Source organism: Cucurbita pepo, chromosome 3 (assembly GCF_057944985.1).
Source record: "Cucurbita pepo subsp. pepo isolate OVF chromosome 3, ASM5794498v1, whole genome shotgun sequence".
NCBI lineage: Eukaryota > Viridiplantae > Streptophyta > Magnoliopsida > Cucurbitales > Cucurbitaceae > Cucurbita > Cucurbita pepo.
In genome coordinates, this window is record NC_141800.1 from 14,846,350 (window position 1) to 14,870,502 (window position 24,153).

The 24,153-nt window shown below is 35.3% G+C and overlaps 4 protein-coding genes across 8 annotated transcripts; 3 read left to right on the forward strand and 1 right to left on the reverse strand.

Moving 5' to 3' along the window:
• The first annotated feature begins 565 nt into the window (after positions 1-565).
• On the forward strand, positions 566-6,518 carry LOC111790274 (BAG-associated GRAM protein 1). Its single transcript, XM_023671138.2, has 17 exons — positions 566-1,039; positions 1,124-1,221; positions 1,341-1,416; positions 2,187-2,315; positions 2,433-2,479; positions 2,557-2,659; positions 2,732-2,848; positions 2,936-2,965; positions 3,062-3,161; positions 3,595-3,701; positions 3,798-3,899; positions 3,984-4,088; positions 4,945-5,091; positions 5,648-5,701; positions 5,791-5,854; positions 6,179-6,240; positions 6,323-6,518. Exons 1-17 carry the CDS (start codon positions 797-799, stop codon positions 6,425-6,427), a joined length of 1,689 nt encoding a protein of 562 aa, XP_023526906.2. The 5' UTR covers positions 566-796; the 3' UTR covers positions 6,428-6,518.
• A 4,379-nt stretch (positions 6,519-10,897) lies between these two features.
• LOC111791791 (transcription factor bHLH153) lies at positions 10,898-15,201 on the forward strand. Of its 3 annotated transcripts, none has more exons than XM_023673272.2 (6): positions 10,898-11,322; positions 12,875-12,993; positions 13,259-13,324; positions 13,512-13,577; positions 14,272-14,319; positions 14,642-15,201. In XM_023673272.2, exons 2-6 carry the CDS (start codon positions 12,880-12,882, stop codon positions 14,798-14,800), a joined length of 453 nt encoding a protein of 150 aa, XP_023529040.2. In that variant the 5' UTR covers positions 10,898-11,322; positions 12,875-12,879; the 3' UTR covers positions 14,801-15,201. The 3 variants fall into 3 exon arrangements, with proteins under 3 accessions (XP_023529040.2, XP_023529038.2, XP_023529039.2); XM_023673270.2 differs by having other exon boundaries at positions 10,899-11,322; positions 12,871-12,993; XM_023673271.2 differs by lacking the exon at positions 10,898-11,322 and adding an exon at positions 11,997-12,137 and having other exon boundaries at positions 12,871-12,993.
• A 1,195-nt stretch (positions 15,202-16,396) lies between these two features.
• On the forward strand, positions 16,397-24,026 carry LOC111791257 (Eukaryotic translation initiation factor eIF2A family protein). Of its 2 annotated transcripts, XR_015420404.1 has the most exons (14): positions 16,397-16,616; positions 16,699-17,053; positions 17,265-17,451; positions 17,534-17,765; positions 17,885-17,953; positions 18,673-18,774; positions 19,006-19,046; positions 19,667-19,800; positions 20,081-20,144; positions 20,228-20,324; positions 20,410-20,528; positions 20,638-20,660; positions 20,748-20,987; positions 23,889-24,026. XR_015420404.1 is itself a non-coding variant. In XM_023672525.2 (13 exons), the coding sequence occupies exons 1-13, from the start codon at positions 16,577-16,579 to the stop codon at positions 20,839-20,841; spliced, it is 1,557 nt and encodes a 518-aa protein (XP_023528293.2). In that variant the 5' UTR covers positions 16,397-16,576; the 3' UTR covers positions 20,842-21,166. The 2 variants fall into 2 exon arrangements, 1 of the variants encoding a protein (XP_023528293.2); XM_023672525.2 differs by lacking the exon at positions 23,889-24,026 and having other exon boundaries at positions 20,748-21,166.
• LOC111791259 (large ribosomal subunit protein mL43) lies at positions 19,694-23,895 on the reverse strand. 2 transcript variants are annotated; one of them, XM_023672531.2, is made up of 4 exons: positions 23,641-23,895; positions 21,847-21,953; positions 21,615-21,758; positions 19,694-19,826 (listed from the first exon to the last, which is right to left on the reverse strand). In XM_023672531.2, the coding sequence occupies exons 1-4, from the start codon at positions 23,718-23,720 to the stop codon at positions 19,816-19,818; spliced, it is 342 nt and encodes a 113-aa protein (XP_023528299.2). In that variant the 5' UTR covers positions 23,721-23,895; the 3' UTR covers positions 19,694-19,815. The 2 variants fall into 2 exon arrangements, with proteins under 2 accessions (XP_023528299.2, XP_023528298.2); XM_023672530.2 differs by lacking the exon at positions 19,694-19,826 and having other exon boundaries at positions 21,378-21,758.
• Positions 24,027-24,153: the final 127 nt, after the last annotated feature.

Below are 24,153 nucleotides of genomic sequence, written 5' to 3' on the forward strand. Positions count from 1 at the left end.
ATTATTTATTTAAGGATAATTATTAAAATTTATTACCAAATAAATTAAAAAAAATTAAATTTAATATAAAATTAAGTAAATAATGTAAAATAGTTCATTATCTCGTTTTCAGATATTATGTTAGGGATATTATAAACAAAATTCTAAACCAGACTAAAAACAAATAATTTTTTTTCGAGTTATTTTAGAGTAGGATTAAGTGCTGTAAGGACGTTATTTACGAGGGTTATGCCTTCACAATTTAGAGTATTTAGGCACAAATACATTGTATCTTCGCCCGTCCCCACTATCTTCCAATGCCTCAAAATCCTTCATGCATTTGTCCATTTTCTTTAAAAGGGACAAAAGTCCCTTATAAAGAACCACTCGAAAAGGAAAGAAAATTGAATGAATGAATGAATTCCAGACCAATATTTAAATAAAAGTCGAGAGAGATGCAACTCTTAAACCAATATATTTTTTATCCGTATAATCTATTAAACACATTTGTTCATACCGATCAGAATCACTTATCAATCATGTGAGAATAATTGGACTGATTAAAATATTGTAAATAAAAAAAAAAGGAAAAAAAAAGTATGAGTGGGTCCTTGTCCAGATGAAAGGTAACTAACTACCAAAAATATTCTCCAGGTATTAATTAAAATTCAATCCTCTCTACCGAAAATACCCTTCACTTTTTACCAAAATTACCAACAATATTCAAAGTACTAGAGTTTGGCTGGAAGGGCAATTTCGTCATGAAATTCATTTAGACGAAGACTAAAGAGAAGAAGAAAGAAAAAGAATAAAAGAAATGGCGGTTACAATTCCCTCCATTGAAAGTTTAGAGGGATTCCTCCACTTCGAGTTCAGGCCTCAAATGGCGATCGCTGTGGCGCTCGATTTCCTCCTCCCGTCCTGCCTGGAGATCAATATCACTCTCGCTACTTCTCTTTTTCTCATTTTTGCTCTCTGGATTTTCTTCTCTACTCGCGTTAAGAACAAGGTTACCTCTGGTTTAAGAGACCTTCAAACTGATTCTGCTTATCTAATTAAGGTATGTTGATTGTTCTTATTCTGTGGATGAAGACTGCATGTTGAAATCGAATCTTTTACTTAGACGATGCATTTGGTTTTTCAGTTGGAATTGTTGGCTGCCAAGAATCTTGTGGCTGCGAAATTAAATGGCACTTCTGATCCATATGTTATCATTACCTGTGGTGCAGAAAAGCGCTTCAGGTTATAATTTTCATGTTGCTTCTGTTCTGGAATTGTTGAATATGATTGTTGGATTTTAAATGAGATTTCTCATCTGGAATTGAATATGATTGATTGTTGCATTTTTATTATGTGAGCAGTTCGATGATTCCTGGTTCAAGGAATCCCAGGTGGGGAGAGGAGTTCGATTTTTTCGTTGATCAGCTTCCTGTCCAGGTATTTATGCTGATATAGAGATGCTATCATTATTGCTACCATCTGACTGCATATACAGATACTTTCTTATTGCTACAATCTTTTGAGAAGTTTGAGAGAAAGTGAGAGAAGTTTGAGAGAAAATCAATCTACATTAACCACTTTGGGTGGGCCTAATTGTGATCACTCAATCCAAGGATTGTCCTCTTTGGCTTTCTCTTTCGGGTTTTCCCTCATCCCCTCTCCAACCGATAAGGGATCTCACAATCTATCCCCTTAGGGGCCAACATCCGCACTAGCAAACTACTCAATGTCTAGCACTGATACCATTTGTAATGGCCCAAACCCACCGCTAGCAGATATTGTCTTATTTGGACTTTCCCTCAAGGTTTTAAAATTCGTCCACTAGGAAGAGGCACCCTATAAGAAATTTTTCGTTCCCCTCTCCCACTGATGTGGGATCTCACGATCCACCCCCTTGGGGGCCAGCATCTTCGCTGGCACACTACTTAGTGTCTGACTCTAATACCATTTGTAATGGTTTAAACTCACCACTAGCAGATATTGTTCTCTTTAGGTTTTCCCTCCTAGGCTTCCCTCAAGGCTTTAAGACGCATTCACTGGGGAGAAGTTTCCACAACCTTATCCTTCCCCTCTCCCATCCATGTGAGATTTCACATTAATGATCATTTAGTTGTAAAAAAAATAAAAGAACTCAGTGAGAATAGTTCAAACTATAGTGACCACCTAATTTCCATACCACTCATATACTTTTTCCCTTTATCTAACAGGTTAATGTAACAATTTATCATCGGGATCTAGTTTGGAAAAGTGATGTTCTTGGTTCAGTTACTGTTACAGTTGAATGTGAAGGCCACACGGGTGCTGTGTGGTACTCATTGGATACTCCTTCTGGGCAGGTGCTCATTCATAACTTCTTGCTTGTTTTTGTTATATTATTTACTTCTTCCTAGTATGCATTCATGCCCCTTTCCCTTATTAAAAAGACTGATTAAATTTGTACATGAACTTCTTAGGTTTGTCTCTACATCAAAACTATAAAATTGCCAGTCAATGCCGGAAGGTACCTTTTGTATTTTCAACTTATCTTTTGGATCTTTCTTCATATCAAAATTATAGATTTTAGTGACTGTTTTTCAGCACAGTTAATGGTTATGCTGGAGGTTTAGACAAACCAGAGCTAACATTGGCTCATCAAAACCCAGGGCCTCTTCAGACAATCTTTGAGCTTCTACCTGATGAGGCTAGTTTCTTTCTTAAAACTACCATTGTTTTGAAACTGATTGATACCTAAGGGACATCATTTTTCCTTCAGGTTGTTGATCGTAGTTTTTCCTGTGCTCTTGAGAGATCATTCTTGTACCATGGTCGTATCTACATCTCTGCTCGGCACATTTGCTTCCACTCTAACATCTTATCAAAGCAAATCAAGGTTAAGAATGGCTTAATTTTGATGTTTGTTGGCAATTTCTTGTCTTAAACCAAGCAGTTTTATGTTCATTTTCTTTGTTCTTGACAGGTGGTTATACCCCTAGGAGATATTGATGAAGTATTTTCTGTCTCCCTCTTTCTTTCTCCATACTATTCTCGCCATTTTCTTATGAGATTTCTTGTGCTTATCTGATGGAATCTGTTTTGATTAAAGATAAGAGGGACTCAACATGCATTCATCAATCCTGCTGTAACAATTGTTCTTCGCATGGGTGCTGATGGGCATGGTGTACCTCTGTTGGGAAGTCCTGATGGTCAGTACAAAATATGAAATGAAACCACATATTGTTGGGATATGGAGCCGGGACTATTTATAGTAAAAATCTGGTAGAGATATATGTGGTAAAGATATATTAGTAGGTAGTTATATTTGTTAAAAGATATATATAGTAATCTAAAACCATATATACCCTCTAGGCAAGTACCTTCTTAGTTGCATTTTCTGTATTCTCTCTGGTGTGATCAATACAATCTTTAGCTAATATTTCTCTTTGTATTTTCTCTCGTTCTTTGTGTGTTCTTTGTGTTCATCTAGATCGAGTGTGTGCATCGTTGTGCAATCCTAACACATATCTCAAGCTTGTCAATTGTCAACTTTCCTTGATGAAACTGTTCTTAGTTTTTAAGCTTCCTGGTGGTGGTTTGACGGTGTAAATATCTTTCCTCACTGTCTCATTCCATTTTCAGGTAGAGTTGGATATAAGTTTACATCATTTTGGAATAGGAACCATGCGGTTGGAGCTTTACAGCATGCACTGAAGAACTTCCATAAAATGCCGGAAGCTGAGAAGAAGGCATGTTTCTTAAGTTTGTGTTTAAACAAACAATCACAATTCTTGTAAGCCTGGATGATTAGTTCTTGAGGCTTGTTGGTTTTAATCTCATTTCAGGAGAAACCAGAGTCAGCAGAAAAGATCAGCGCTGATAATTTGTGCAAAAATAAAAGTACTCAGGCTTTTATTAAAGAGGAAGTTCTTACAAGCATACACAGCGTACGCATCATTCTTTTAGCATCAAGACCTTGTGAACCATTATCCTACAATGAGCTCAATCTTTGTTTCCTTTTTTTTCTTCAGGGTGTTTTCCCCTGCACTCCTGAGCAGATCTTTACTACGCTGTTGAGTGATGGATCAACTTATACAAATACTTTAGCTTCGAGACGAAAAGAGACAAATCTAGTTGTAAGTTAGAAACTCGGTCTTTACTTTGGGAAGATGTAGCTTCCTAAGCCGGAACAGTTATGTTTTGGATTGTGCCACTACTGTAAGTGTAGGTCATCGGTTTCTATAAAAAGAAGTGATAGATTGTGAGATTCCAGCCGGAACAGTTATGTTTTGGATTGTGCCACTACTGTAAGTGTAGGTCATCGGTTTCTATAAAAAGAAGTGATAGATTGTGAGATTCCACGTTAGTTGGAGAGGAGAACGAAACATTCTTTATAAGGGTGTGAAGCCTAGAAGAGAAATCTCAAAGAGAACAATATCTGCTAGCGGTGGGTTTAAGCTGTTACAAATAGTATCAAAGCCAATCACCGGGCAATGTGCTAGCGATGACGCTGGCCCCCAAGGGAGGTGGATTGTCAGATCTCACATCGGTTGGAGAGGAGAACGAAACATTCCTAAGGGTGTGGAAAACTCTCCCTAACAGACGCGTTTTAAAACCTTGAGAGGATGTCTAGAAAGGAAATCTCAAAGAGAACAATATCTACTAGCGGTGGGTTTGGGCTGTTACAAATAGTATCAGAGCCCGTCACCGGGCAATGTGCTAGCGTCATCGCTGGCCCTCAAGGAGGGTGGATTGTGAGATCTCACATAAGTTGGAGAGGAGAACAAAACATTCGATGTGGAAATCTCTCACCTCTCCCTAGCATAACTGTTTTAAAACCTTGAGGGGAAGCCGAAAAAGGACCATATTTGCTAGCTGTGGACTTAGGTTGTTACATAGATCATGTTTTAAACTGGAACTTAATTGTGAAATAATTTTGGGCTTTCATTGATTGCATTTATAATGCCTTATATTTAATTTTTCTGTATTCAGATGGGAGAGTGGCATGCTGCAGATGAATATGAAGGTCAAGTCAGAGAGGTTACATATAGATCTCCTTGTTCTAATCCCATGTGCCCACCCGACACAGCAATGACAGAGTGTCACCATGCAGTTTTATCTGAAGATAAGAAGAAGTTGGTATGGCTAGCCTACTTATTTTCTTTCTTAATAATTATTATTTAGCCTAAAATATTGTATATATGGTGTTTAAGCACTGCATTCAACTTTGATCAAATTCTTACCAGCATTTTAAAGGGTTCGTGAGGCATGCACCTAGGTGCTAAATGTCACGGTCATGCTCGTCCAGGGCATGTTGTCTGTGGCCCACATGCTCATGCAACGCAAAACCCTTTATTTAATTTCATGTTGTATTGACTTACTATTGTATTCTCTGTTTGTACAACTACTCGGTGAAATCATGTCTAGGTCTGTCAGACCTAAATCGCATCAAAATGTACTATAGGGGGATGCGACGAGTTGTCAAATTCTCCCTAGCCAAAAAGTTATATGTTATTTAAGTCGTCGTGGCTGCATTTTGCTTATAGTTAAATAATGTTACTTTTAAAACTTCTCTCATTCTTACTTTCAAACTCATTTCCAAAAATCTCTCACTCGCGTCTCTTTATTCTTCTTTTGTCAATTATGTACCATTTGTGTTTTGGGTAGTTGATATGTTTTACATCCTGTGTTGTAGGTATTTGAGATAATACAAAAGGCGCATGATGTGCCATTTGGGTCTTACTTTGAGGTGATCAATTCTTCAACCATATTATCATCTTCTCATTTGGGTCATACTTTCAGAACATAGTTTTAATTGTGTATCTTCTACTGCTTCAGCTCCATAGTAGGTGGCTGTTGGAGACCAACGCCGAGGATTCTTCTTCTCTTGATTTTAAAGCGGGTAAGTTTTGCATTCTTTTTCTTTTACAAGAACGGAAACTTTTCAATAATTATAAACGTTTATGATTAAAAAGTAACCCATCTGAGCCTAGTAGCTATTAGGACAAAGTAACTAAGCATAGCTCAATTGATGGCACGTAATTTGAGAGAATACTATTAGGACAAAGTAACATATTTGAGCATAACTCAACCGATCAAAGGATATACTCTTAGCTTAGAAGTCAGATGTTTGAATCCTCTCGACTCCAAATATTAAGGTTTCTTTTTCCGGGTCTCGTAATTATAACAAAAGGGGTTGTTTTTTTTTTTTTTTTATGGGACGCAGGTGTATATTTTAAGAAATGGTGTATGTTGCAGTCCACAATAAAAGCTGGCGCAATGCTTGAGGTTTGCATTTTTTCTGATTTCCTTATTCTTTTAGGCGTCGTTTCTTGTAAATAAATGGTAAAGTTGATAACTCATTTTACAGTTCAAGCAAGTTGTGGATCTGAAGTTAGAGATCGCCCATGAATATATGAAGAACTCCAATACTTCTGGAACCCAAACCCACCAAATTGCATCTCAGAGCTCTTGATGATTTAGGAGATTGGTGGTGGTGGTGCGTGCCATGTTTATGAAACTACATAACCTTTTCAGGTAATTCGGAATGAAGTCTCGTTGTTCAAGTCTCAAACTTAAGTTGATTGAATCAGCGACAAAATTCAAACCATACAAGTGAACTCACGAACAAGAGTCCACAACTCATTAGGATTAAGATTACTTTATAACGAGGTTAAATATTTCATAGTTTAATACTATATGAAGTCACTATATTGGATACTCATACTCATAAGTTTCAACATAAATGATTTAGATCAAATTATTTGTAACATTTATAAAGTGAATCATAACAATAAAGTTATTAGGAACTTTATCCATATACGATAAACTCTTTAATTTATTTTTTAAATTAGGCATGGTTAGAACTATTTTAGACACTATTTTGTTCAAAATAATATAAGATTAAATTACTTATAAAAAAATAATAAAATTAAAGGAATAAGCTTACCCTAATGGGAATTATTAATGTAATTAATTAATTAATAATTGTTATAAACTTTTGTAATCCATTTTAATATATTATGAACATGATTATCCGACAAATATAATAAACAGGGCAATAAAGGGAAAAAAAGATTAAAAAAAAGGAAAAGTTTTTCATTAATTCAACCCTTCTATTAATATAATAATTCCCTATTTTTAGATTTAATTTAGATTTTTATGTTTGTTTATTAAAATAATAATAATAATAATTTGGGTCTTTTTGTGTTATTTTTCAGTCATTTCAACTGTTCTTCCATGTGAAATTAATTGAATTTTTTGGATTTCATATCTCTTTCAATTAAAGTTAATTTTAAATTATAAAAAAAATAATAAGATAATGATTTATTTAATATTATTATTTCTTAAAATTAAGTATTTTTTTACAAGAAACTAGAAAATATATATAATATTTTTTAAAAATATCATAAATTTACTTTAGAGTAGGGATGCTTTAACAAAATTTATTAATTATAGCAATTGTCAAAGTGGAGTATATTTAGGGTTGTTGGAGAATAAATAATTATAAAATTAAATAAAAATTTATTATTTAAAAAATTTAACAATTGACTCGTCAATCTGTACAACTTTAATTTAATTAAACTCAATTCAATTAAGTTCATTATTTAATTCAAGTGGTAGATTGAGTTGGAGACCAAAATATAATTATGAACACTTGTAAATAATTAAGCAAAAGAAAATTGTAATTTTATATAAAAAATACAATTAAAATAAAAAGATACACAAAATCTATAGTGATGCCATAAATAATTATTCTACTTTTAATATTTAGATTTAATTCCGACGTGGAATTGTGAGTTTTTTAATATTTTTATTATTATTGCTTTCTTAAGCAACCATTTTATAACTCATTAAAAATTAAGGAAAAGTCCAAATTAGTTTTGAAGTTGACCATTGAATTTATATTTATTATAATTTTTTTTTATCCTACTTCAACTTAGATAAATATGGCCATTTCTATTTTAAATTAACTAGAATTGTAAAAAAAAAAAATAAATAAATAAGAAAATAAAGAGTAGAAAAGGTCTGAAGTTGATTTTCAGATGTTACCCTATGGAGTCCCACTAATCGGAATGGACACGATCTAAAATTCTATTGAAAAAGTGGGTATAGTTATCGGTTGTGTTAAGAGTTTAGTGATTTATTAGACACTTATAAATCTAAAGACCTATTAAACAGTTATTTTGGTTGGGTTGGGTCGAGACATTTTAAGACCCATCACAATTATTCAGTAGTAAATTTGCAACGACCATATATTTCTAGTAATCTAAAGTCGCTGCAGAGGAAAGGGTTTTTCCGTTGGATCTTCCTTCTTTATGTAATATCTTATTCTCAAATGGCAGAAGAGTTCCGTTGATGTGAGCTTTGAGAGAGCGTGGCTTCATAAGTGGTTGAAGATGCGAGATCTCCAAACGGCTCGCTGGAAATCTCGCGTTTTTTTCGACAACGGCGTAATTAATTCAATTTTTTTCAATCCAAACAATTATTATTAAATAATAAATCTTGGGTGGATTTAAATTACTCTTTTGCTTCTAATAATAATACAAAATATTTATTTATTTATTTTCATCCATTTAATATATATTTTTATAAAATCACCTTTTTAATGTATATGTTTTAAAATTAATAATAAATCTTAAAATTTATGCATGAAATTCTATATATATATATATAATAAAGGTTTTAAAAAGAAAAAAAAAAAAAAAATGGAAAGAGATGTGACGTCGTTTTCATCGGTCACAATAGAGAAGATTTGGAAATCCATGTTTCATGCCTCAATTCCCGTTACCACCGTTTGTCGTTTACCTTTCTCCATATTCCAACCAATCCCGTTTTTTCATTACTTTTTCATTATAATCATTATTCTTTTTTTTAATTAACTATTTTCCTCAAATATTTAATTTACTATTTATATTTTTTCTTTTTTAAATTTTAAATTTTGTCTCTACTACTTTAATTAATTAATTAATTCTGATAAAATCATTTTAATTTTAAATCACTATATTTAAAATTTATGAAAACTACCTAATTTACTAATTTAAAATTATGTCATTTTTTTAATTATTAAAAAAATCATATTTATCCCCTAGATTTCATATACATCAGTCTCAAATATATAAACAAAAACGACATTTTAATGGTTAATGAATAGATAGCTTTTCAATCTTTCCTCTTAACGCCGAAATTTTCTTTTTCAGATGAAATTTAGAAATAAAAAATAATGTTAAATTATAATGTGATTTCGAAGAATTTTGATGCACGTGACACATAAAATACACGAGATTTCATAGTTTTAAATCATGACATAGATTTATGATACAAGTCATACCTCTAATTTTTTTACGACATAATGTTCTTATGAGACGTGCATTTGTATACTGAACATATCTTTTATAATTAACATACATGATTTGTCAATATCTTATGGCACAGAGTCATAACATATCATAAAATATGACATATATACGAGCCACCAGGTACTTAATCGAGTCCTTATGTTCACAAAATATGACATAGACACGAGCCATCAAGTACTTAATCAAGTCCTTATGTGTCGAACCGTAGATTTACTTGTTTGGTTAGCCTGAATCGAAGTCAATTTAGTTAGATATATAAATTTGGTATTTTATGTCATAAAATTGTTAAATTAAAGTATTAAAGAAATAATAGCGTAGTTTGAGGGTAAAGTAGAGAGAGAAAGAGTAGGGGTATAAAGGTAAATAGTGAAGAGGTTATCCTAAAAAAATGTACCAAACAAAGGTACTTGTAGTAGTTGAGCGATGGAGACCAAAAGAAAACCGCGTTGGGAGTGGGTCCCACGTGGCTTTTTTGGACTTATGTGGCATCCATGTTGGACCCATGTACACGTGTATCAAAGTATTGTTTAAGAAAGTCGCGTAGGATTCACGGACCACAACACGACGGGACACGTTGGACCCACCCTTTCTCTCTCTCTCTCTCTTTTGACAGCGATTTCCCGCCCAACACACGTAAGAAATCCTATAAAAATTTATTAAATAAACAAGACTTGGTGGAAAATTAAAATTTGTGACCAATAATAAATAATTTATATTTTAATTTTAAATTAAAGAAAAAAATTATATGCATTTGATCCTAAGTTTTAGAAAATAAATAAATAATTAATTAACGTGCGATTCTAGTTAACATGATAGATCAGCTTCACGTGACTCAAGTGACCTACAAAAGAAGAAATTATGCATCGATGTGGCGTATTACCCAACACGCTCCAATGCTTAAATTAGTATCGAACTAAGCATAAATAAACTGCTTATCTTAATTGGAGAGTGTCTATCTAATTCTGTAACAGCCTAAGTCCACCGCTAGCAGATATTGTCCTCTTTAATCATTTCCTTCTCGATTTTCCCTCAAGATTTAAAATGTGTCTGTTAGGGAGAGATTTTCGCACATTTGTAAGGAATGTTTCGTTCTCCTCTACAACCAATGTGAGATTTTACCAATAATGTATAACAAGCTAGTGAAGACAGCAAGCAAAAATGTCGAGATTGGCTTGCTTGGAGTTTCATTACCGGTTTGAATAATCGATCCGAGCCTCGGCTCGGCTTCACGACCCTTGAAGCTCCTCATTTCCTTTTTTTCGCACGTGCGGACTTGTGGCTTAATGGGCTTGGGCCCATGAATCCATCAGGCCAATGAGCCCATAAACAGTATGGTTTAAAAGGTTCTAGAAAATGCAATTTTTTGAAGTGAATTAAAATAAAAAATAATAATTCAAAATATTTTATAAGGAAAAGAAAATAAAATTTGGTCAATTTTACTTAATTTCTTTTGCCTATTTCTTCCACCTCATCTTCCTGGCTGGATATTAGCTGTCATTTTTAAAAAAATATTAAAAAAAAAAAACAATATTATTCAATTTTCAAATATCTCTATTTTGTTTCACATATTTATTAATTTCCTTTTTTTTTTCTTTATTTAAACATTTTCAAATATCATTCACTCCTCTCTTCTCCCCTTTCCCACTACAGTTTGGAACTCTTTTCTTCCCTCTCTGAAAACCTCATTCATGGTGGATTCCTTCTCCTCTGATTGCTCAATTTCAGTCAATTCTTTAACTACAACAGTCTTCTCAACCTTCGAATTCCGGCGATACAGAGAAAAATTTGTTCCTTGAAGTGCAAAAATCGATTTCCTATTCACTCTCTAGAGAGTAACGAGGAAATAAGCGCTTCTGTTCTTCGATTGTTCTACTGAATTTGATTGTAGTCTGTTGAGATTTCCTTTTTGATCGAAAATCTTGCGTGGTTGTTTCCTGTGGACGGATTTTTGCTCCCAACTTCCGTCGGGATGATTGCGAGCTCTCTTTGCAATGCTTCTGCTAAATTTCCGGTGTGTGATTCGTTTGATTTCTCTTTCTCTTTGTTGTTGTTTTTGTTGTTCGTTCTTCTTTTCAGTTTTGCTTCTTCAATTACTTTGTCTTCTTGTTCCCGAGTTGTGAATACGTCCTAACTCTGGTTTTTGTCTTCTTCCTATGCGTGTCTATGCTAAACTGTGAATGATTGTAGTATTGATTTGTGGATTTTTGATAATTGTGCTATTCGTTTAATTATTTATCATAATCTAGTTATACTGTCTGGTTCATTTCATTTATTTATCTTAATCTGGTTATACTTTCTGGTTTCATTCTATTGATTATTATGTTCAAGATATTAAATTAAGGGGGGTAGGAAGATTCTGTACGCAAATTACATATTCTCTTAATTTAATCCATGCGCGGTGTGAATTTGTTTATTTATTTATTTTTTTTTTAAAAAAAAGAGGAAAAAAATTGTTTATCTGCGCCCACTATTTCATTTATACCATCTTCTTGGTTTAAAATACTTATTCTGGATTCCAATTACCCAACACTTTTACTTTTGTCAAAAAGTATATGGAAGAAAAAAAATTACTGGTGTTCTCTCGTTTCTTATTCCAATGTCTCCTTAGCTGTAACTTTGTTTGTGTATTCATGTCTTGGGTTGTCTTTTGTGGTGGAAGATTCACTGTATTGCCTTTTTTAACTGAAAAAGTGCCAAATTCTGATTAAAAGATGCAACTTTTAACTGTATGTTGGCCAAAATGCTCAGTGTGAAAAGCCAAATCTAGATCCTTTCCATTTGGAGATGAATGGCATGGAGATGTTCGTGTTTATTTATTTAGTGCATGTATATTGCCCTCCGACCCTACTCTTTTCGTATTATTATTGTTAATTGTGCTTACTGTTTGAAATATCATATTCGTTGGATTAGAGATCGTCATCAAACTATGGAACTTTTGTCTACTTCCATTCATTTTGTCTTCTAGTATTCAGTATTATTATCGATAATGGTTGTTAATGTAGTAGATCAAATGGATCATATTATACTGTTTTTTTAGGGTGTTGGTTTGACCTTTGACCATGACCATGATAGCGTTTTGTTAATAATTTAACAATCCAATGTGATATACATTATCTGCATGCTGTCTGAAGCTCTGTTTACAAGTAATAATGTTTTGTCCAATCTATGGGAATGCATTTATTTCTAGGTTATGAAGGTCGGAGTTTTATTTCTTGATCGTAGAATTCATTTGTTAACAGAAGTTAGACATTATGTATTTATATGCAAATACACATGAACACAGGCATCCCTGTCTTTCTCCCACTCAATATGTATGTATGTATATATATCCTATCTTAAACCTGTGGGAGTATACCTGCGTTGTTTCAGATTTTCTCAGTTGACTTTCATTGTTTGAGATCTTTTATAGATCAAATTTCTTTTTGGTAGCTTTGTAATATCTTTATTCCCTTTAATAAAATTGCTCTATTTTATATGAAAATAAAGTACTCATTCAGACTTGGATATTTGTTGCCTATGTTCTTTGCATCTTGACTGATTGAATTTGATCTCTGTCCAGGCAGAAGTGATGGAGGTAGAAACGATGATGGAACATAAGAGAAGTCTATGCTCTGTTGATGAGAGCAGTCTCACCTCTCTTACATCCAAGCGACATAAGACTGGTTTTTCTATCTCCTCTAAGGTCACATAACAGAATATTGAAGATTAAGATTCCTCTAATAATGATAAATAATCTATGCTTAGTAATATATGCATGTAGTAAGTTTTGGGCGGTCCATTAGACAACATTCGGTGGTTTTCTGATCACTTTGTGTTTGGGTGGTCCAGTTGTATTTCATTATTTTTTTCAGTTGATTTGTTCCCATATCGTCCTGTTTTGTTCTTTACAATATGCTCTGCCCCTCCATCCCATAGGTTTTCCAATTACTAATATTCTCTTTCTACAGGAGAGGAAAGACAAACTGGGTGAACGAGTTTTGGCCTTGCAACAACTTGTTTCACCATACGGAAAGGTTTGTTGTGAACAGATCAAATATTCAAATATTTTAAAATTTTCAGGATAATGATAATGAGGATTTATATGACCTGGACCAAATATTATTTTGGCTCTTGAAATCCATAAACCTATGTTTTGTGATTTTACTATCATTATTAAAATCATTGCCTTGTTTGAATTTAAATTGAACAATTTCACTGCAGACAGATACGGCATCTGTTCTTCTGGAGGCAATGGAATATATCCAGTTCCTTCATAAGCAAGTCAAGGTATGGTCTTCTTGCTCGAAGTTTGTTCTTTTTGAATTCTGATTTGGGTACTAGATATGAATGGCTATCATGTCATGCATATAGCTTTTCTATGACCTGTATGATACTTTTTCCCTCCTTAAATTCCTTAAAATTGGTCCAGTGAATATATTTCTTTCTCAGGTCCATATTTTTCCTCCGACACTAATTAGTACTTGCATGCAAAACCTTTTGAGCACCAATCAGTGGTTAAAACTTCATTGGATATTTTCGGTGTATTTGATATCAGTTCGGTTTATGTCTCTCCTCTCTCTCTCTCTCTCTCTCCCTCTACTGGACTTTGTTTGCTGAAGTATTCTTATATGCGTATTTTAGTTTTAGGTATTTATTCATTGTGTCCCTTTCTTCCATCATTTTTTTTTATCTTTCATCAGCAATGAAACATAAGCTGCAAGATTGAATCAATTATTTTTTCATCATCATGTTTGTCTGTTTTTAACCGTTGAGGTATTTATTGTCCATTACATGAAACTGGTGTAGTATTGGATAGCGGAGGACTAGAACAGAGAAATTTATCGACATCCACCAGTATTGATCTATGACAATAGACTGAAACTTTGTCTGCCACTTCCAATGAACTTTACTATGTATCTGTACCGGCTAAAACTCTCAGTGTCATTATATATTCCCTTACCTTATTTTGGCGTGCTTTCAGGTGTTGAGTGCTCCATATCTTCAAAGCACACCCACTGCTCAGTTGCAGGTGAGCCTAGGCTGGACCTTTTGTTTCATGATTTGACTAAAGTCTGTTTTTCCTGAAAGAAAAAGAAAGAAGTAACGTTTGTTCCCTCAGGGAAATTTAACTAAGTGTGTTCCTAAAGCCTCCACAGTTGTTTTAAAACTAGAACCTATCTATCTTTCATGTTCAAATGACTGAGGAGAGGAGGATGAAATTTTGTGCCATTGATAGAGTAAACATTTTCACTGCTTTAAGTATTGGATTCAAGTCTGAGTGATGCTCCAACATCCAGAAGTAAAATCTTTTTGGACATTATAATAGCAAGGTTTATATTCATTGTTGTTAGGAGAAGGAGCCATGCAGCCACAGCCTGAGGAGCAGAGGTTTATGTCTCGTTCCAATCTCGTGTATTACCGGAGTTGCAAGCAGCAACGGTGCAGATATTTGGGCTCCTGTGAAGACAATTTCCCCGAAATTCGAGAACGCCATCTCGCCATTCGATTGAGCATAAATCAACGCTCGGCAGCCAAATGGTTCGGAAGTCGCTACATACAGTTCAGTTGGTAACAGGGGTAACTACTTATCTTTATATCTAATTTATAACAATTTTCCCTCTGGAAGTAGATGATTTATATATCAAATACTTTAGCATGGTGCTTGGAAAAAGAATAGTCGAGTCTTCTGATTCCAAGTTCTGAATCACCACACCATTCTTGCTAACCGGTGGGGGGGGGGGGGGGGGGGGGGGTATAGTTTATCGCTGTAGTATTAGTGTATTTGGTGTCTTAAATGGTGGAGATGTGTATAATATTGTAAACGAATTATATGATGATCCCAATTCAGAAATTCATGGTAGAGTAGCATTTGTTACCTACCTAGAAAAAGAGCGGCGGTTTTAATCCCTAAGTTATGTCTATGTTGATGCTACACTAGTTCTATTCCCTCCCATCTTCGACATATGGGTATTTTGTAGCTTGGTTTTGAGCGTTGTTCGTTGACTTTTGAGTGATTTATTCTAAGAGTCTATGTATTTTGAAAAGTTTCTTTTTTATGTTTGAACCCTAAAATTTATTCTAGAAAACACATTTCGACGTCGCATTAATTAGCTCACTTCATAACATATATTGTCAAATCAATTTGTCAGTGATAATGCCTCGATCCATCCCTACAAAAAAAAAATATAATATTCTCCATCTTAGATATTCATAATCTTCACCTTATTTAATCAATGTAAAACTCTGATAATTCTTCCCTCGAACAATTATCTACCAGTGTATGTCTCGTATCACGGTCATGCTCGTCCAAGGCGTGTTACCCATGACCGCATGCCCATGACAAGCCCAACCTTTTATGTCTTTTCATATTCTAGTGTTGTCTTTAAAAATCTCTCTCTGCCCTCGTTTTCTAAAACATTCTCTTAAAACCGAGGCCAGAGGCTCGAGCATACGTCGCTTGGCCGTAGGTGACGCAAGAACGAATTGGTTTAGCTCACTTGTCGTTGAAAAGTGAGTGCCGCACAATCGCAAGTCCGCTGCCATCAAAAGTGTGATTGTGACATCTAGCGCCATCTAAGCCAATCATCATGGAACTCCACTATGAGTTCACATTTGAGACTCATAAGTTCTTTGTTTATCCTCCAAAGATTTGTACCACATGACTAAGATAAAAACATAGCTGTGATACCATTTGTTAGAAATAACAATTCTCCACATCTCTACAATGATATGATATTGTCTACTTTAAGCACAAAAATAAAACGATTAATAAAAGTTTATATTATTTGATTGAATTAACTTTTCAATAATTTTTTTCTAATAAATTTCACCGTAAAAAACATAAATAAATTTTTTCACGCTAAGACGTAGCCAATGTTGTGTGTTAGACGAACACGATTCTCCATAATGATATAATATTGTCCACTATAAGCGTAGGCTCACATGACTTTGCTTTGGACTTCCTCAAAATGCTTCATGACCTTTAGGGGAGGGAGGCAGGCAGGCAGGCAGCCCGAATTTCATCATTCAACAGTATTTAGGATTTTTTTGTTTTTTTTGTTTTTTTGTTTTTTTTTGTTTTTTCGGTTCGGGTGGCGATCATTTCATACATAATACGATAACCTAATAAAAGAGATTTCTTTCCTCGTTCGCCGGTATCGGTAGAAACATCCACTCTGTGAAGTCGTCGGAGCTAATTTCATCATCACCCTCAGCCTTCATCCAATCATTCTTCTTCTTACTTGTACGAATTTCGTTGATCTTCAATAATTTCTTCTCAGATTCTCATGGCCACCTCTCAGCAGCCACCAGCTTTGCAGATTTTGGGTAACTTTTCTTTTTCGTTTTCATACTTTCTTTTAGGTCATTTTTTCCTCTTGCAATTCTCTCATCGTAATCTTCCTCCCAGTTCGAGGATCAGAAGGTTTTTCAATCTGGAATGGCCCCCCATTCATCGACAATCAGCCTACTCCCAACAAACTCGAAAAGGTTGCTTGCACCAGTACAAAATTTAGTGATGATGGATCCAAATTGTTGGTTACGAAGTCTGAAACTCTGAGCATTTACGAATGCCGTGATTTCAGAGAGATTAAGTCTTTTGAAGTACCCAATTTGCTTGCGGCTGCCTTGTCGCCATGTGGTACTTATCTACAGACCTTTCAAAAATCTTCAACGCCTCAGGAAAAGAATGTTGTTCTCCGGAAGACTGCCACTGGTGATATTGTATACTCTCAATTTCAGAAGAATATGACCAAATTGACATGGTGAGCGGTGTCTTGTCTCTATGATGATCTACTTTGGTATATTGATTACATTATAGGCTTGGTCTTTCTCATATTTAGCTTATAATGTTCAAGATAATCATCTTAGAGATGACATCTATACAACGTTTAGATTCCTTAGTGGGTATTGGCTTTCGAATCCTTGTGTTTTTGTAAAGATATTTACAATTTTAGACACTCTTCTTCCTTCTAGGCCTGCAATTCGATTCAGCTCTGATGAAACTGTTGCCTGTCGGATGGCTACTAATGAGATACAGTTTTTTGATGCTAAAGATTTCTCCAAAGGAGTTATTCATCGGCTAAGAGTTCCGGGAGTCACTGCAATTGAACTCTCAAGGACACCTGGAACCCACATTGCAGCCTTTGTTCCTGAGTCCAAGGTTGGGGTTTCTAATGATGTTTTGCCCATGGAGATTCACAAACTCCACCATTGTAGTGGTTTATTGTTTTGTATTTATGCAGGGGGTTCCTGCCAGTGTCCAAATCTTTGGTTGTGGAGATTCACAAACCCAACTGATTGCTCGGCGAAGTTTCTTCCGTTGTTCAACAGTTCAGCTACACTGGAACAATGGTTCTACTGGGGTTCTAATTGTTGTGCAAGCAGATGTAGATAAAACCAACCAGAGTTATTATGGTGAATCAAAGTTAAACTACTTGACGATCGATGGGGCTCACGAAGGACTTGTACCACTTCGTAAGTACTAAGTTCCTTTTCTTCAAATATTATTTGCATTGCATTCTAACAGTCTAACCTACTATTATTGACATTGAAATTTCCAAAGAGAAAGAACTGATTATTAAGGATATTGGCAGGTAAAGACGGGCCAGTTCATGATGTGCAGTGGACACAGAGTGGTTCAGAGTTTGCAGTAGTGTATGGATGTATCCTTCTTATTGTACCTTATTGCAGAAGGGGATATTGATCTTATCTTTCATAATTAGATTGCAGTCTGAAATTGAACACTCCGTTATAATAAAGGATAAGAGTATGGTATCACGATGATGATACACATCATAGTCTAGGAGATCATCTGTCACTAGTTCCCGTCTATTATGGCCAAACTACTTCAACTGTTGAATTCTGAACTCAGTTTCGGTTGGCTTATTTCTATCTCCGTGTGCTTGGCCTTGTGTTGTAGGTGGAATGGTTAAATATAATGAGGCAAACTGGCCCAACGGGTGCTAGATTAGTGAACTTGTTGGATCGTGCATCTTCTGTTATTTAAATATTTTACATGAAGATGTAATGTGTCCAATGTCTTCTCTGCCTGGTCGTTTCTTCAACATGGTTCATATATGTACCACTCGTTTTAAATCCAACAACGGATCCCTAAAGGTCTTCAACATTTCCCCAAGGACAAATGAATATATACAAAGAAAAGTTAATGTTGGTAGAATCTCTTGTTGTACCTTGGGATAATTAAATAATAAATGACATCTAAAGGCATCTATTCTTTCCCTTGAGGCTGGAGGTTTAAATCTCCAACCCAAATTGTTGTACTCAAACAAAAATAATGAATGACATCTAAATTCTTGCATTTTCCTTCTGCTAGCTATGATTTCTCTTTACCCTGCACTTGTTGTTCCTTGACAAAAAATAGTTATGCCTGCAAGAGCAACGGTGTTTGACAAGAAGTGCAAGCCTCTTCTTGAGCTCGGAGAAGGTCCCTACAATACTGTTCGATGGAATCCGAAGGGGAGACGTATCCTATTTTGAATGCTTTCTGCTTTTGTCTTTCGGATATCTATATATGCTTTCTTCATTTGTTTTGGCTGTTTCCCCTGTTTCTTGTTTCTCCTCTCTTCCCTTCTTATTTCATTCTTTCAAGGGAGGAACTACAACGAATTTCATTAATATTCTTTTGATCATACGATCTCATGTCTGCCATAAATTTAATTTAAAGGATTTGTGACCTTAATTCTCTGGCCTGCAGTTCTATGTATAGCAGGATTCGGTAATCTGCCAGGTGACATGGTATGTTAATTTGATTCTTTGCGTTCTCTGTCTCATCTATTTATTATGTGTTGAATGAAATGCACGAGTACTCTTTGTTGTTTGTGGCATGTTTCTCTTCACTTCTTTCAAGATTATTTTTTTAAACTACATTGCTGTTGCATTAAAATCTCCTGTTTTCTAGCTTGTCTTTCAATAGAATTACAAGTTTCAGCAAAAGTAAACATTTTTCAGCTTATCAAACTATGCTTTGTGAATGAAACACTTCTTTCAAGACTATTCAAAGCCAATTGATATTAGAGTATATTCGTGTAGCACCAACTTACATGTATTGTGTATTGCTTTCCATTTTAATGACTACTCTTTTCCCAAACGATTGAAGCGTTTTAAGTTTTTCTTTTTTAATTACTTTAGGTCTGAAATTGTTGAGTGGATCTGAGTGTTTATATTACATGAAAGTGAATAAGTTTCTCTTTGATTATGTGAATCAGTCTTGCGCTCATATTATTTTGTTCTTCTCTTTCCTTTTCTTGTCCTCCCATGTCTCTTTCCTTTTCTTGTCCTCCCATGATTGGAGGAAATGATATTCATATATATACATTCATATTTACAAATCTTCTGTTTGCAATAATCTTTAACAGGCATTTTGGGACGTCAAGGAGAAAAAACAGCTTGGAACAACAAAAGCTGAATGCTCTGTTACCAGCGAATGGTCTCCTGATGGACGCTATTTCATGACTGCCACAACTGCTCCAAGACTTCAAGTTGACAACGGGTACACAAATTTTATTCATTGGCGTGCTGATATGCACAGAGATTGTTAGTGCTTATAAATGAAATAATGCAAAAAGAGAAACTTTAAAAGATGCTTAAGGAAACTTGTGTAACCATTGAAGAGTATATATCACTGTGTGATCTTATTTCGAGGGCGGTTCATTTTTGCTGACATTTAAGCATTCAAATTTCGACCCGTTCAATATTCTTGGTCTCCCAGTCTATGCACACGGGAGACTCTGCTTAGCCATAAATAAGTTGATATCATTGTTGTCCTATAGGATAAAGATTTTCCACTGCAATGGAACTTTATACTTCAAGAAAATGTTTGATAAGTTATTCCAGGTAAGAGCTGTTCATCTTTCATTTATAAAGACATTTAACATGAATACTCCTTGCTGTTTTCCTCATGCATACGCTTCATGCAGGCCGACTGCAAGCCAGAGTCGCCAGATAAGTTCGGTGAAATTGATGAACTAGTCAAGTCAGTAGAATCACTAAATATAGATCAAAAGAAAACACAAGGTTCCATCTCGAAACTGTTATCTTATGTCTACCTGCTTATACATTTATCCAGTCCAATTGAGCAGTTAGATTCTGCCAAATCCAGGGCAAGGGTCAAAACTCTCACAAGCATCGCAAAAAACCGCCCCTTCGAACCCTCCTGTTCAGAAGCCTGCTGCTTATAGGCCTCCACATGCGAAAAATGCTGCTGCTATTCAGGCAGAGGTACTGATTTTTAAGTTCCTCTTGCTTTTCATCCAAGTGAAAGGCAATTATGATTAGATTTAAAGATTTCCAAATCAAGCTCTTATATGATAAACTTTCTGTAATACAGTTGCTTGGAGAAGGCCCTAAAGAGTAAGTCCATCCATTATGTATATTTCATTTATCATATTCTTTAACATGCCAAATTCTGGGATTAAATAAATTTGTGAGTTAATGTAGATTGAGCAAGAACGCACTGCGGAATAAGAAGAAAAGGGAGAAACAAAAGGAGAAGAAGGCGGGTGAAGGTGCCTCAACAGCCAATGATGTGTGAAAAAATGCAGGATACAACGAAGAATTCATTTGCTGTATGCTTCTTCTAGCATTTGCTCCTGGAGAATTTGAGTTGAGGTTAGGTTCTCAGAAATGCCATTCAACATCTGATTCAAATGAAATATTAACTGCCAAGGGAGACATTTGGTACGTTCAATCCTTCAAAAATTTTGAGGAAATTTTTTTTAATGTCATACAAGTCTTAGAGTCTGTTGAGTACTAAGTTTTCTTCATGCCTGTATGGCTTTAACCGTCCTTAGCTGCAGTTATCCGGTTGGAATATACTATCTAATGAATTGAATGAAGGAATAAGCCGTTTGGATTTCTCTCTGATTTTATATATATGTGTTCTAGAGGTGTATTTTGGAAATGCTTTGAGCCAAACTAGGTTAATAGCATGGTTTATTAACGGAAATCATGTTTGGCTCTATATTCTTAGACAGCAATTATGTAGAAGCTTAAATGCGAGGTAGTCCCAACCCGTCCATGGGAACAATTTATTCTTGGGACATTATCGCTTTGATGAATCATGACAAGTTAACAAATCAAATCAGAATCCTGTTCTGTTTCATGTAATTCTTCAAGAGAAGCTCATGGGACATTAACAACCTTGAAAAAGTTACATGGGACTCACTAGAAACTACAAATTCAAGCAAGATAGAGCTTGGCTTAAACATCTAACAATGGATGGAAAAAACAACCTCCAAACGACAATCAAGCTCTTTAGGAATTATGTATGCAGGGCTCAAAATCTTAAATCAGTGTTCCAAGTACCTTGCGCACTAGGATTCTTGGTTACATGTCTTGTCCTCAGTTTTAAGACCTTTCGTCCCAGTGCATTCCTTAGTCTCGTTGCATGTAAATGTATGTCTTCCGGATCCATGTTCTTCACACATATCACCCGATGATTATTGCTTTCTGTGAAAGTTAAGGAATATGGGAAAACCCAATGTTAAAATACTTTGAAAGTTATAACTACCAAAAGTGGAGAGAGATGGAGAATTACTGTAGAAGCCCTTTAAGTGTGGATGCTGGCCACGAATGAGGTCAGTAACTATTTGTAGCTGAGGATTTTTCTCTCTAAACGCTGGCAATTCTGAGTCCATAAATGCCCTGCAAATTCAATGATAAGATCCAAATCTTTCAGGAAAATATGTTTCGCTGTAAAAGCTACATATTGGTAATAATAACAACAACCAACATAACTATATATCATGAAATTTCGAAGAAAAGTAAAGTAGCAGCGTAATGTTACGATATTTTATTGATCTATATGATAGTAGTTGAGGATATGAAGCACTGATGAGTCGACGAGCATGGCTCCAACACCACAGTGATTATGACTGGGCTAAAGAAGGGTATCAACCAGGAAAACACAGGATGATAATTGGAAAAAGTTTGGTTTTATTTCACACAGAAAGGATGAAGAACTTTCTTTTATAAAAAGAAAAAAAGCTAAACTGATAATACAAAATGTTGTATTAACAGACGCTCATAGAGGAATTATATCAGACCACTCCACCCGACGACAAATTCTACTATTCCTCTCGAGCTAGATGCCACACAAAATAGCAAAAAACTAAACTATCATAGGATCCTTCCTATGTAACGAACGGGAAGGTTCAAAAGCACCTCCTCAAACACGAAAAACGCTCTCTATTTCAAGGCAACACAATCCCAAACATCGTAAGAAATCGGTTCCACCGCGAACTAACCAAATGACAATCCTGAAACAAATGGTCAAAATCCTCTTCCTCACTCCTACAAAGAACACACCAATGAAACTGCAATACCAAGAAAGCCTTTGGAGGTAGTCCTGAGTTCACTCTTCCATCCAAAACTTAACAGTAATCCTTTGGACAAAAAGAAAGGGAACAAAAGAAAGCCTGAAGCAATACTTGTTCACAATAATCCTTTGCCACAGAGTACCATACTCCAAGTGGAAATTCCACAATCATTTGGACAAAAAGGTTTCATTACATAATTGCAGACCACCTCTCAATGACCAAATGAACTCCCCCCTCCTCCTAATCCCTACCCACAAGAAATTCCTCATTAACTTCTCAACGTTCCTGACTAATCGACACGGGCGTCCTAAAAAGAGAGAAGCAGTAAATACGAATTACACTCAACACATTGAATCAAGGTTAATCTTCCTCGACAACAACTGTTTTTTGAACTTTCTCCACCACATTGTTCCAAAAACACACAGATCTTGGGTTATCTCCCAAAGAAAGACCGAGGTAAGATCCGAGAAGCTGACTCACTTCACACCCCACCAAAGAGACCCAATAAGTCATTTTAGAAGTGTGAGATCCCACATCGGTTGGGGAGGAGAATGAACCATTCTTTCTAAGGGTGTGGAAACCTTCTCCTAACAGACGTGTTTTAAAAATCTTGAGGGAAAGACGGAAAGGGAAAGCCCAAAGAAGACAATATCTGTTATCGGTAGGCTTGAACCGTTACAAGAAGGCTTGCAGTTCACTCAATGGTTAATTTTTGGGCCTGAAATAGCTTCAAAGAACATAAAACCATCGAGTTTCCTATTGGAATTCTCCTTCTCTAAGCAGAAAAAAAAAAGAGTGTCATCATCTACAAATTGAAGGTGCGACAAATGCACTCTACCAGAACCTATATAGTGATGATTCATGCGTTAGTAGACAAGGTTGCTAGTTAATATAGATATGCATTTGAAATAATCATGCTGGAAAATGAAGATACAAACTACTTCCAGATTAAAACTTAGGTCTCCATCAGTTAAAAGTGAATTCTCAGTAATGAAATAAGAAATCCAACAAACCTGATACCCCTGCTGCTTCCTCCCCAGTCACAATAGCTGACAATCAGCTTCTTAAGCTGCCATACACCTCGCAAAGGCATCTATATTATGCCAAGATAGTTCATACGCATTGATAGTTTCTTCTATATTCAAGAAGACTCAACACCATTAATTCAATTTTTTTTTCTTTTCTAAAATTGAAAGCAATAATTTCAATCTTTTCAAATACGAACAATAAATGATTCGTTCTTGATTTTCCTTCTCCGTAGGTGAACAGAATAAACCAACATACTCCAACGAAACAAATAACAATAAAACCTTGGGAATTTGGAAAACGAGCGGCGGCGGCTCGATCGCACCAACGGCGAACCACTGGGTTTCTAGGGAATAGAGATTAGTAACTCTTGATTTCGTCGGAAGGCTGAGACTGTGGCAGCTGAGAGTGCGGCGGCGGTGGCTGGTAATGGAGTGGAGGGGGTGGCCGAACGTGAGAGAAGGAGGGTTTAGAAGAAGAAAGCTAAGAATTAAAAAAAT